Below are 11,017 nucleotides of genomic sequence, written 5' to 3' on the forward strand. Positions count from 1 at the left end.
ACGGTTAATTGTGATGCAATGATTTTTGATAAAACTTATCACGGCATGTCTTTTTATCCAATTAATATATGGCCAATTGTAATGCGAAGATTTTTGATTTGTTCGCACACACATTTTAATATGCTATATTATCTTATCAATACATTAATAATATACAAATAGAGTATTGTACGAAACCCATGGCGTTACCTCTCTGATTAAATACAATCGAGAAGTTCTTAGTTGACTTGTGTATGTACTTGGGGCCAATTAAAAGGCGGCGTTTTAATTATCAAATAGCAAATATATTTATTTGCAATTGATTGTCTCTGGTGTTCACTGGTGCGGTTAAGTTGGTGTACCTGATAATTTTGGAGTAGCAGAACTCCAATAAAAAGCTGTACAAATTGGGGATTAAATTCTCAGTCCAAAAATTGGAGATTAAATCATTTGACACCTAAATATAAAATATCAAGAGACACTAAATATTAAATTACTCGAAAATCTGTTGATTTGGGTGTGCCGTGAGCGAGAGACCCAAGACTACTATATTCTGACAAATAAATAAATAAATATATATATATATAGCTTATTGCTATGGTGGGAAACTGGGAATTACCCACGCAATAATATGGTTTAGAAAAGGGGGACATAAATGGATCCACGCAATCCCAAATGAGAGAGAAAAGGAAAGAGAGATATCCAAATCCAAGCAGAGTATTAAACCCACCGAATGAGATGGAGCACGGATGCACAGCTGACGAGCAGGTCCTCTGTCTGTCTCTCTCTCTCTCTCTCTCTCTGGATATAAATAGCAAGTGAGCTCCGCAGATCTGAATGGGGAATTGGAAGCTATTCATGAAATCCGGCACCAATACGAAGGTGAGTTACAAATCCCATCATTTCCCTCATCTTTTCTTTTCTTTTCTTTTCTTTAGGACATAAACTTAGAAAGATGGTGGATGGGGCCCGTAGATTAGAAAGAGAAATTTGAGGGGGGTTTTCTGAGAGGCCAATCAAAAGTCATCTAATCCTGCATCTTTCAACTATATTTCCTGCGTTTGGCTTTTTCCTCCGAGCTTAACTCAACAAGTTGTGAATCAAAGATAGATAGATTGATAGATAGATAACTGGTTTGCCACTGTAGAGCTCGATCCCGGTCTAGATTATGAGTAATAACTGTTTTCCCATTTGGTGTTCGGAGAATCTGAGTTCGGAGGTTACTACGGAATCAAATGTTTGAAAGGCTCAATTGTGAGCCACATGATGGAATTTGTGGTCCAAGACACTGTCAATTTCCGATTCGAACCAAAATGTTATTTCGGTCGTGTTTCAGCAGCGACAAAATTTAATGCTGTTTGATAAAGTCCGGTAGTTTCTTTCCACAGCGGGAACAGCAGATCTAGATTAGAATTTTATAATTTGAGTGCTCAGGATCTCATTTCAAGTTTCTACGGCACCCGCGCATTTCAATTATATTTTGGGCAGGGAGAGTATGCATAGGTGACTCTAAATACGTGAATTAGTAATTGGGCCGATTTGGTGGGCCGTAAGGGTCCCTGTTTTCTGGGCTAAGAGTAATTGTTACGTTGGATTCGCTTTTAAAAGGATTGAGTGGACCTTCGTTTCAATTGGGTCGTGGTCTCAACCATTCTAGTCAATGAAGCTGATAGTGACAGGGAGGATCTAGTAATTAGTTCCTGTTCTTTTGAGCTAAAAGATGAAGTTTATTCAACTTTTTGCCCCGGCCTTTTCTTTTTGTATATATTTAATGCAGAGCTATCAACTTTTAAAAAACCGTTGCGTGCAGAATCCACTTACAAAAACAGAAGAAAAAAGTTCCAAAGGGAATTGGTATCATACAGCCGATAGTAAATTTGGAGGATTTACAAGCTAAAAGTGGCCCGCAGAAATAACCTTATTTAGAAAAATGAATAGCCAAGTTAATGATTGTCAAAGTTATGTAGAGAACAGAATATTTCAGAATAAGCAGCTTACAGAGATGTCATAAATAATAGGAAAAACTTCAAAAATCCCTCATGTAGTTGCGCACTTTCTCACTTTAGTACCATGTAGTTTAAAAATGTATCAATTTGCTTCCCTGTGGTTTTATTTTTATCTTTTCAGCAGTTTTTTTTCTTAATATTTAGTTAAATTATATACAAAAAATTTCAGATACCTATCTAGATTTATTAAATATTTATTTTAGTACCCTTTAATTTTAACTTTATCATTGATTTTAAAATAATAAAAAAAAAATGAAACTATATGGAGGTAAATTGATACACTTTAAATCACAGGGTACTAAAGTGAGAAAATGCGAAATCATAGGCGGTTTTTTGAAGTTATCCCTAAACAATAATAAGAAAACAGTACGAAAAGATTAAAAATTTGGGGTGTCTAATTTTATCAAAGATAAATGATAGTACTGTCGTTTATGAAAAGGCCAAACGAGCTCTGTATATTGCTTGGAACAAAGTTAAAAAATTACTAGTACACGGAGTTCAGAGTAAAAGATAAGAGACAAATAATTGCTCTGAACAGTAGCCACGCGTCACTAAGATTCCATCAATCCATCATTCACCGCCGCGCTCATCTCGATCGCGCGTGTGTGCGCGCGTGTGTGTGAGTGTCTCCTTCGTTCTTCTTCTTCTTCTTCTTCTTATCCACGGGCTCAATCATCCTCCTCCCCCACAGCTCAAGAGGCCCAACGCTTCGATCCCGGCCCATGTAGAAGACGCAGACGCCGAAGAGCTCCGCCACCCACTCACCAGCACCGCGGCCATGGGAGACACTACGATGGAGGAGGAGGAGGAGGAGGAGGAGGAGGAGGAGAAGGGGCGGAGGCGGAGGCGGTGGCGGTGGAGGTGGTGGGTGGCGGTGGCGATGCACTCCGTCCTCGTCCTCTCCGGCCAATCCGCCGCCACCCTCCTCGGCCGCTTCTACTACGACCACGGCGGCTCCTCCATGTGGCTCCAAACCCTAACCCTCTCCGCCGCCTTCCCCGTCCTCTTCCTCCCCCGCCTCCTCCTCTTCACGCCTCAATCTCCGCCCCTGCCACCGCCTTCGCCGCTTCTGAAGCTCGGGCTCGCGTACGTGGGGCTCGGCCTGATCACGGCCGTCGACAGCCTGCTGTACTCGTACGGCTTGCTGTATCTGACGGTGTCGGCGTACTCGCTGGTGTGCGCCACCCAGCTGGGCTTCAACGCCGTCTTCTCCTACTTCATCAACGGCGAGAAGTTCACCGACCTCACCCTCAACTCCCTCGTCCTCCTCACCTTCTCCGCCGCCATCCTCGCCGTCCGCTCTGACGACGACCCCACCGCAGGAAGGTGATCGATCAGCTAATCAATCGCTACTTAATTACATACATTTGGAATTGTTATATATGCATTCGCACTCGCAGGCTCAAACATTCGTGCGCAAGCACATGCAATTGATGGAATTTGATAGCACTACACCCCTGTTATATATCAAATTGTGAGGTGTTTGTTTACTGGGCATGGGCATGCATAACTAACTAACTATATAGGAATCTCCTATACGTCATTTTTCATATGCGTGACTCCGTAACGTGTCCGTACTCCGTACTATAGCTAGCAAATAGTAGTTAGTTAACCAGAGAAGCGCGCGCGCGATAGTACCTAGTTATACAATAATAATTAGAAAATTTTGGAGTCTTATAATTATTGCATTCTTTCTTGCTTTTGGGCGGCGATATTTTTGTGAAAAAACAGGCACTACGGGCTTGGCTTCGTGCTGACCCTCGCGGCGTCGGCATTGTACTCCCTCATCCTCTCCCTGATGGAGCTGACCTTCGAGAAGCTCGTCCGCAGCCGGAGCCTGCGCGCGGTGCTCGACATGCAGATCTACACCGCGGCCGTCTCCACCGCCGCCGCCGCCGCGGGCCTCTTCATCAGCGGCGAGTACAGAGGCCTGAGGCGAGAGGCCGAGGGGTTCGGCCGAGGCGAAGTGGGCTACGTGATGACTCTAATCTGGGCCTCGGTGGGGTGGCAGGTCACCAACGTTGGGCTCGTGGGCCTCATCTCGGAGGTGTCCGCGCTCTTCTCCAACGTCATCAGCACTCTCGGGATACCCATCGCGCCCGTGTTTGCCGTGATCCTGTTTAAGGACAAAATGGACGGGGTTAAGGTGATATCCCTCTTGTTGGCTATCTGGGGATTTATATCCTATTTTTATCAGCACTATCTTGATTATAAGGCCCAGAAAAAGGCTACAGTACTGGGGGAAAGAGGAGACGCTAGAGACGCTTCTGCTTAGTCACCGGTTTATATGTATATATATATATACGAGGGTGTTTTTCGCTCTCTAATGGGTTAATGAGAAAATTTTTAGCAAAACAAAGAGAAAAAAAGGTATGATGATAACTATTGTTTCAAAGTTATGGACATCGTATAGTGATGGAAAAATCATTTTCACATGACATGCTCTAGATGAATGATCACATGGGCTAATTAAAAGCCAGCCATTATCAATTTGACAAACATGCTCTAAATAAATGATCACATGGGCTGATGGGCTACCAACTTTTGTGGCAAATTAAAAGTGTGAACATTGAAGACGAGGGCCGCAGTAGCAAAAGTGTCAGCAATTATAGGTTTAGGACCACATCTTGAAGGGAGCAACTCTTATCTGTGGTACTATCAAATGCGATCGAGTAGCTGTTTGCTTGGCTTACAGTTTGGCAGGCGTTTGACAAATATAAAGTTTGTAGTTTTCGCGACCGTGGATTCAAAGCTGCAACAAGATGCATCTAAACTTCGGAATAAGTCGATTTTGCTTCTATTGCAATGAGAAGCTGTTGAAAAAGATTTGATTAAACAACTTTGGCAACACAATCCTTATTTCCCCCATTTTACTGTCAAAATATACACTGGTTTTAAGTCGGTCTCTTTGCATTCTCGGATGACTCCCTGAAAAGGCAACGCAATCCTGGCGTTGCTAAAGGTTAAGAGAAAAGGAAAGAAACTGATCCTTTTTTAGTGAACTTCTCTTAAGACATTGTTTAGTGATTATTATTTTTATTACTCTTCTGGCAAATTTCTCTTAAGCCATATTGTTTAGTGATTATTACTACTCTTCAGGCTTATTACTAATTTTGCTTCTGCTTGCGAAACCTTCCGTTTCCGGATCAAAAAGGAAAATCCTCGCGTTATTAACGAAAAAGTAAGAAACTGGGTTTGAACCGGTCCCATCGAGACAGAACCAGCATAGGTGATAGCACACCATACAGATCGCACTATTTTTTCTTTTGTTTTAAAAAAAACCTCGCCTTCAATTAGTTGGAGTAATTTGCATGTGATAACAGAGTATGATTAAATAAAGATTAAATTTAATTTCCTGAGTGATAACACGGCACTATAAAATATAAAATGGAGAAGCAACTAACCATTGAATCCCACTTATCCATAGCCCATCTAGTGTAGTAGCAAACGGATTCTATTGTCACCTATTTATTTTCAATGATGAACCCTCCAAATCGACAATTGGTATTGTTGAATATGATTTATATCATTTGAAGCATTTAGAAACCAAATTTGATACTTTTTCAATATTATTTTCTTTTCCATCAAATGGACATAAAAATGAACCACTAAAAATAATTAAATATTCTTTAAAAAATAATAAAAGGAATCTTGTAATCAAGATCAAGAGTATATATCTTGTTTTAAATAGTTTAAAGAATATTCTAACCAAAATTTAATCGGATATTTTTACGTCGTTAAACGAAAAAACGCTTCATATTGACCATTAAAATTACAAATTTTAAAATTCTTTGACCATTAGGTCAATGACGTTAAAGATTTGAAATTTGGTTTCTAAATATTTCAAGTGATATAGATCATATTCAACAACATCAATCGTCGATTTGAATGCTCCATCACTAAAAATAAATAGATGGCAATTGAGTCAGTATTTCAGCTCATCTCTCTCTCTCTGTATATATCTTGATCTTATAGTGCAAAACCTATAGTACAGTACTGCCATCGTACCATGGCCCTCCGTAGAAGTAAAGCTCGACCCACATGAAGATACATTACACAATGGGAGACACTGCTACCCAACCAGCGTGAATATAATTGGAGTTGCTTCTCATTGAAGAAGACCTATATGATGGACTGTACCTTGCATAGTTGACTAAAAGTTTGATAGTTGATATTCAAGGTTCTAAATTCGAAACATAGTTGCTTTATATTTTTAGCCGAATTTATTTTTAAAACATGAAAGAAACAAATAGATTACTACGTTTCTCCCTCTTTTTTAAAAAAAATCATGCATGAAGTAAAGTACTAGTGATTCTTGATCATTCACTATTACTATGGGATTCTAAATGCACAAACTTAATCTGTTTAGGTTAATAATTCGAAAACTAAAGTAGAATTTACTGCAAAATTTAAAACAAAATTGTGCATTTTTCAACGGGAAAAAAAGGAAAGAAAAGAGAAGAAGCTAATAATCTGTAACCCACAGAGATAAATTACAAGAGACATTGCTTTTGCCAGCACCATATCTCTCTTGCAAGCCACTTTCGACGGTGGGTAGCAAAAGAAACGAATAGTTGGTGGCCAACGATCACATCCACCTCCACCCCCACCACCACCACCACCATAAAATAAAATCACTATAAAAGCTAATTCTTTTTCTTCCTTTCTTTTTTATTTTAAGTAAAAAAAAAAAAAGGCACTGCTATGAACAGCAAATTAATCAATGATTACGAAACATATATAAAAAAAATATATTAGTCCTTCGAACTTAAAACGAAACACATTTTTAGGTTCGAGTGGGAACATGAGTTGACTCCTAAAAAAGGAGTCATGCTTCTCCACCCACGCTAGTTGACTTATATTTTTCATCGTGGCCAGAGTTGAGAATTGGGAATCGCCAGTACTCCAATCATTCGTCGTCACGTGATCTCAAGTGATCTAAAATACGCCTTTAAAAAAAAAAAAAAAAAAAAAACTAGCTAGGGAAGGATTTTTTATTAAAGGAAAAAGGCTTTGTCGATGGTAAAGTGATTTATGGAGCTTTTTCATCATGGCATAAGATACGAAGGAACAGGGAGAAAATAATACTAGTTTAAACTTAAAAAACAAAAATCTTTGGTAAATCAGATTAGTAGTTGATCACAATTGTCATCTTTTTGAGTTTTGAGTGGTCTTTCCTTTCATTTATGGAGGAGGTTAATCAGTTTGGCCTCCGTAAACTCAATAATCTCGTCCTTCCACAACTACACGAATTTAAAACAAAGATGCACTTTTAAAATAAGCTCATTTACAAATAATTAAGCTGGGGACCTGGGGTATTGACTCAAAATACACCATCAAAGAATCAGTAAGTTGTGCTATCCAACACATAATCTTTGTTGACTTTTTTACAACACCCCTTCTACTTAAGATAACAGGTTGCAGTGATCAACCAATGATGGGCTTTTGACTTCTTAATAAGATGAATAGGTGGATGTTGAAAACAATTTGAGTGGTAGAAAAATATTATTTACGCTGAAGAGTGCGCATAAATGACGCTGCAAATCTTAAGTGGGACCCACCCACACCAGTACTCTTTGAAATAGTCCCACTCCCACATCGACTTGGGACCAAATCAAAACTCTCCTAATAATATGATATTACGAAACGTTATTATTATTATTATTATTAACATAAAAAGCCAAACACACGCTTTGATGTAGTCCTGAGTTGCTCCCACATTGTGCTTCGCTCCACTGTCACAAGCTTCTGGAGCACTCTCCACAATGCTTTAGAAGTTCCCAAAAATATAAATAGTGTGTATAGAGCTTAATCAAAGTATAATTAATTTTAATTTGACAGTTCAATCGTTAAAAGATTTAATTTTGGTAAATAATTTTATAATTCTGTTTAATTTTAAATTAAAATTTTTAGGCTGACTTGGGTGTACAAAGAATATTCTGCTGAAACTTCTTCAAATAATTTACACATTCAAATTCTGAAATAAACGAGCTATAAAATGACTTAAATTAAATGATTTTTTTAAAAAAAAATTAGATAGCAAAACTAAAATTCTATTATGAAGGCTAGATAGATAAATTAAAATGAGCGGTAGCTTAAGTAAATTGCATAAAAATTTATTTACCTTTTAAATAAAATACTCAACAAGCCCACCCAATTCCAGTAATGTATCATCATCCCGTTCATGGCGAGGCCGATTTTAATACTAAGATTAAATGTACTTCCACTCGAGTTGGTTGGCAAATTGAATGCTAAATTCATTGCATATTGACGCAAAATTTAAGCCAAGTTCTGAATCATAGCAGTAGATCGCATTTAATACATAAAGCTATCGTCGTTATACTATACAACGTGGAGAAAAAACATCACACGACGCAAACTCAAATCGAAGCACCCAAAAATTAAAAGTAAAAAGGGAAAAAAAAGAAGCAAATTTGGTTTTGCGCCCTATTTTTCACGAGATTAATAAGGGCAAGGAGTGTAAAAACGGGAGAAAAGCGTCAGCGCAACCTACCGAAATCAGCCAACTTCCTCGACCGGTTGTGGCACAGCGCGGCGGGGGCGGCGAAGCCGCTGCCCGAGACGCGGCGGTGGTGGCGCGGGGACCTCGCGCTCCGGAGCTCGCCGGAGAAACCCATATCCCCGGCGGGGGCGGCGGAGCCTTGGCTACGGCGGTGGCTCGGGCTCGGCCGCACAAGCGGGCTCAGGCACACCGCGAAGCCCGAGATCCCGGCGCCGCCTCCCGGGGCGGCGGCGCGGTGGTGGGACTCGCGGCGCAGGGGGGACGGGGTCGGGTGCCACCACCGCTCTCCGGCGCCCGGGGACTCCGACTCCGGCGACATCCCCCGGTCCCTCGCCGCGCGGTACGAGCTCCGCCTCGCCATACTCGACGGCGACGTGAGCGCCGGAGAGTGGACCTCCGGCGTCTTGCTCCGGCGGCGGCGGCGGCGGCGGCCTCCGCGGACGAGCGCCGAGAGCCACGAGGTCGATCGCGACGTGGACCTCGAGGGCTCCGTGGGTCTCGAATGGCCGAAGAGGGTGCTTAAGATCGAGAACTTCCCGCTCCGGCTCTTCCCGCCGCCGACTCTACCTCCGCCGTCCTCGGCGCCTGCGGGGACGGAGGGCCCGACCTGGGGGGTTCTGAAGAAGAGGAGGCTAGGGTTTCGGCACGGGGCGGGGGCGGAGGCGTCGGATCGGCGGCGGGGGACGTAGGGGGAGACGGATCGGGGGGCCACGAGGCGCGGCGGAGACGAGGGGCGATGGGGCTTCAAGGTGCGGCGGTTCGGGGCCGGGGGGGCCTCGTTGTGGTCGTCATCGTCCTCGGCGGCGGAGGCTGTGGCGACGAGGGCGAGGAGGCGCTCGCGGAGGCAGGGAGCGCAGACCCCGACGCCGTGGGCGTAGGGATGGGCCTTGCACCTCATCGCCGCCTCCACCACCGTCGCCTCCCCTCTCCTCCCCTCCTCCCTTCCGCCATTAACGAAGAAGATTGAGGTACCAAGGATTAGGGCTAGGGTTAGGGTTGAGATCTAGGGTTTCGTGGCTCTCTTCGCTTCGTCTCCACCGGGTAATGGGAATGGGAATGGGAATTGGGACGAGTATGAGAGAGAAGCACATGGAGAGGAATGGATTTGGGGGGAAATCAAGTTCTTTTATTACCCGTTTTTTTTTTTTTTATTTTAATTTCGTAAATAATAATAACGCCAGCGTGGTATTGGGGGTTGGGATTTAATGCGAAAGCAGAGGCGTTCATGTGTTCGTTAGGTACAGTTTAATGTATGGTGATCCCAACATGGATTGAATAATCCTGGTCCGAATAAGAGAGCGGCTAAAGCCAATTTATCCCACTATGGACTAATCCCGGGCCCGAGCTCTGGGTAAATAAATTCAGAGGAAAAATCGTAGGAGCCGTTTGACGCAATAATATTATCTTATTCGGTACATATACATCTGTTGTTGGTGAAAAAAAATAGATGTTGAATAGAAAGCATGATCTAATTCGTCTCTTGTATGATATTTCTATGATTATGTCTCAGGTGTGAACCGGAGAAGGGACAGTCTGGTTGAATTCGAGCTAGAGAAAAACTTTTGGAATCTTTGTATGCACAAAAGTTTCGGAATCTTCCACCTTCAAACTATTTTTTCATAATAAATTAAATCACATTATACCTAAACTATATGACTCTAGCAAATTATGAATAGAAAGTTTTTTTTTTATAACTAAAAATCAAATTGCTTGCTCACACTTATATAGCACAGTAACTCTGCTCGCTATATATATATATATATATATATACATAAAATTCTCGTACATGAATAACTTATGCGGATGCTTAAACAGGACCTTGTTATTATCCTGGAGACAAATAAATTGCGTGTACTCCAACAGTGAATAGTCTCAAGTTCCGGTTTTGTTATCCAAAAGCTGAATACTGTTACCCCTCATTAATTAAGCACCATTAATAAGTTACCACCTTTAATTGTCCTGTAATAACAGTACAATTCCACCTTTTGTCCTGGTGTTTTAAGGATCACTTTACAAGTCACAAGAGATGAGTCCACCAGGTCCAGGAACGTACTCTTCTTCTCTGGACAATTCACTTTGTCCAAATGTGTGCCATTAAACAAGTTTTCCTTGCAAAAAGAACGCTATTTCGTCTCCATTTGTAAGAGTAACTCATCTTTTCCGCGCCCGTAGGCTACACGCTCGTATCTGCTCCTATTCGACATAGAATTTGAATAGGAGATCTACGCCCCGAGAGTGAGGGTATCGACTCATCGTGTTCTTTGTTGAAGAACGTTTATAATAGTTTAAATTTGTTTTATAGTTATGAAGATGTTACCTGTGAAAAAAATGAATTAGAACGAGATCCGATCCCCCACAATAACACCAAACTTAATTTGTTTCTACGAAAAAGCTACAGCACATTTATCATCACATGGGATCATTATTGTACAAACATGGTAGGAGGAAGTAGATGATGCGTGATCTCGTTCTTATATCTACCGATCATTGTTAGCATGATGAATCTAAG

At 41.6% G+C, this 11,017-nt stretch overlaps 2 protein-coding genes across 3 annotated transcripts; one reads left to right on the forward strand and one right to left on the reverse strand.

Annotated features, from left to right (window-relative positions):
* On the forward strand, window positions 756-4,344 carry LOC109713832 (probable purine permease 11). Of its 2 annotated transcripts, none has more exons than XM_020238061.1 (3): window positions 756-861; window positions 2,677-3,311; window positions 3,717-4,344. In XM_020238061.1, exons 1-3 carry the CDS (start codon window positions 817-819, stop codon window positions 4,258-4,260), a joined length of 1,224 nt encoding a protein of 407 aa, XP_020093650.1. In that variant the 5' UTR covers window positions 756-816; the 3' UTR covers window positions 4,261-4,344. The 2 variants fall into 2 exon arrangements, with proteins under 2 accessions (XP_020093650.1, XP_020093651.1); XM_020238062.1 differs by lacking the exon at window positions 756-861 and adding an exon at window positions 2,389-2,604.
* On the reverse strand, window positions 8,230-9,719 carry LOC109713789. Its single transcript, XM_020237982.1, has one exon. The coding sequence runs from the start codon at window positions 9,404-9,406 to the stop codon at window positions 8,486-8,488; it is 921 nt and encodes a 306-aa protein (XP_020093571.1). The 5' UTR covers window positions 9,407-9,719; the 3' UTR covers window positions 8,230-8,485.

This window comes from Ananas comosus, linkage group 8, assembly GCF_001540865.1.
Source record: "Ananas comosus cultivar F153 linkage group 8, ASM154086v1, whole genome shotgun sequence".
NCBI lineage: Eukaryota > Viridiplantae > Streptophyta > Magnoliopsida > Poales > Bromeliaceae > Ananas > Ananas comosus.

What these genes read in the sequence shown, in the direction of transcription:
- LOC109713832 (XM_020238061.1), top strand. Translation starts at nt 817, where the DNA reads ATGGGGAATTGGAAGCTATTCATGAAATCCGGCACCAATACGAAG. An exon ending in AATCCGGCACCAATACGAAG is followed by an intron (nt 862 to 2,676) that starts GTGAGTTACAAA and finishes CCTCCCCCACAG; the next exon opens with CTCAAGAGGCCCAACGCTTC. An exon ending in GACGACCCCACCGCAGGAAG is followed by an intron (nt 3,312 to 3,716) that starts GTGATCGATCAG and finishes GTGAAAAAACAG; the next exon opens with GCACTACGGGCTTGGCTTCG.
- LOC109713789 (XM_020237982.1), bottom strand. Translation starts at nt 9,406, where the DNA reads ATGAGGTGCAAGGCCCATCCCTACGCCCACGGCGTCGGGGTCTGCGCT.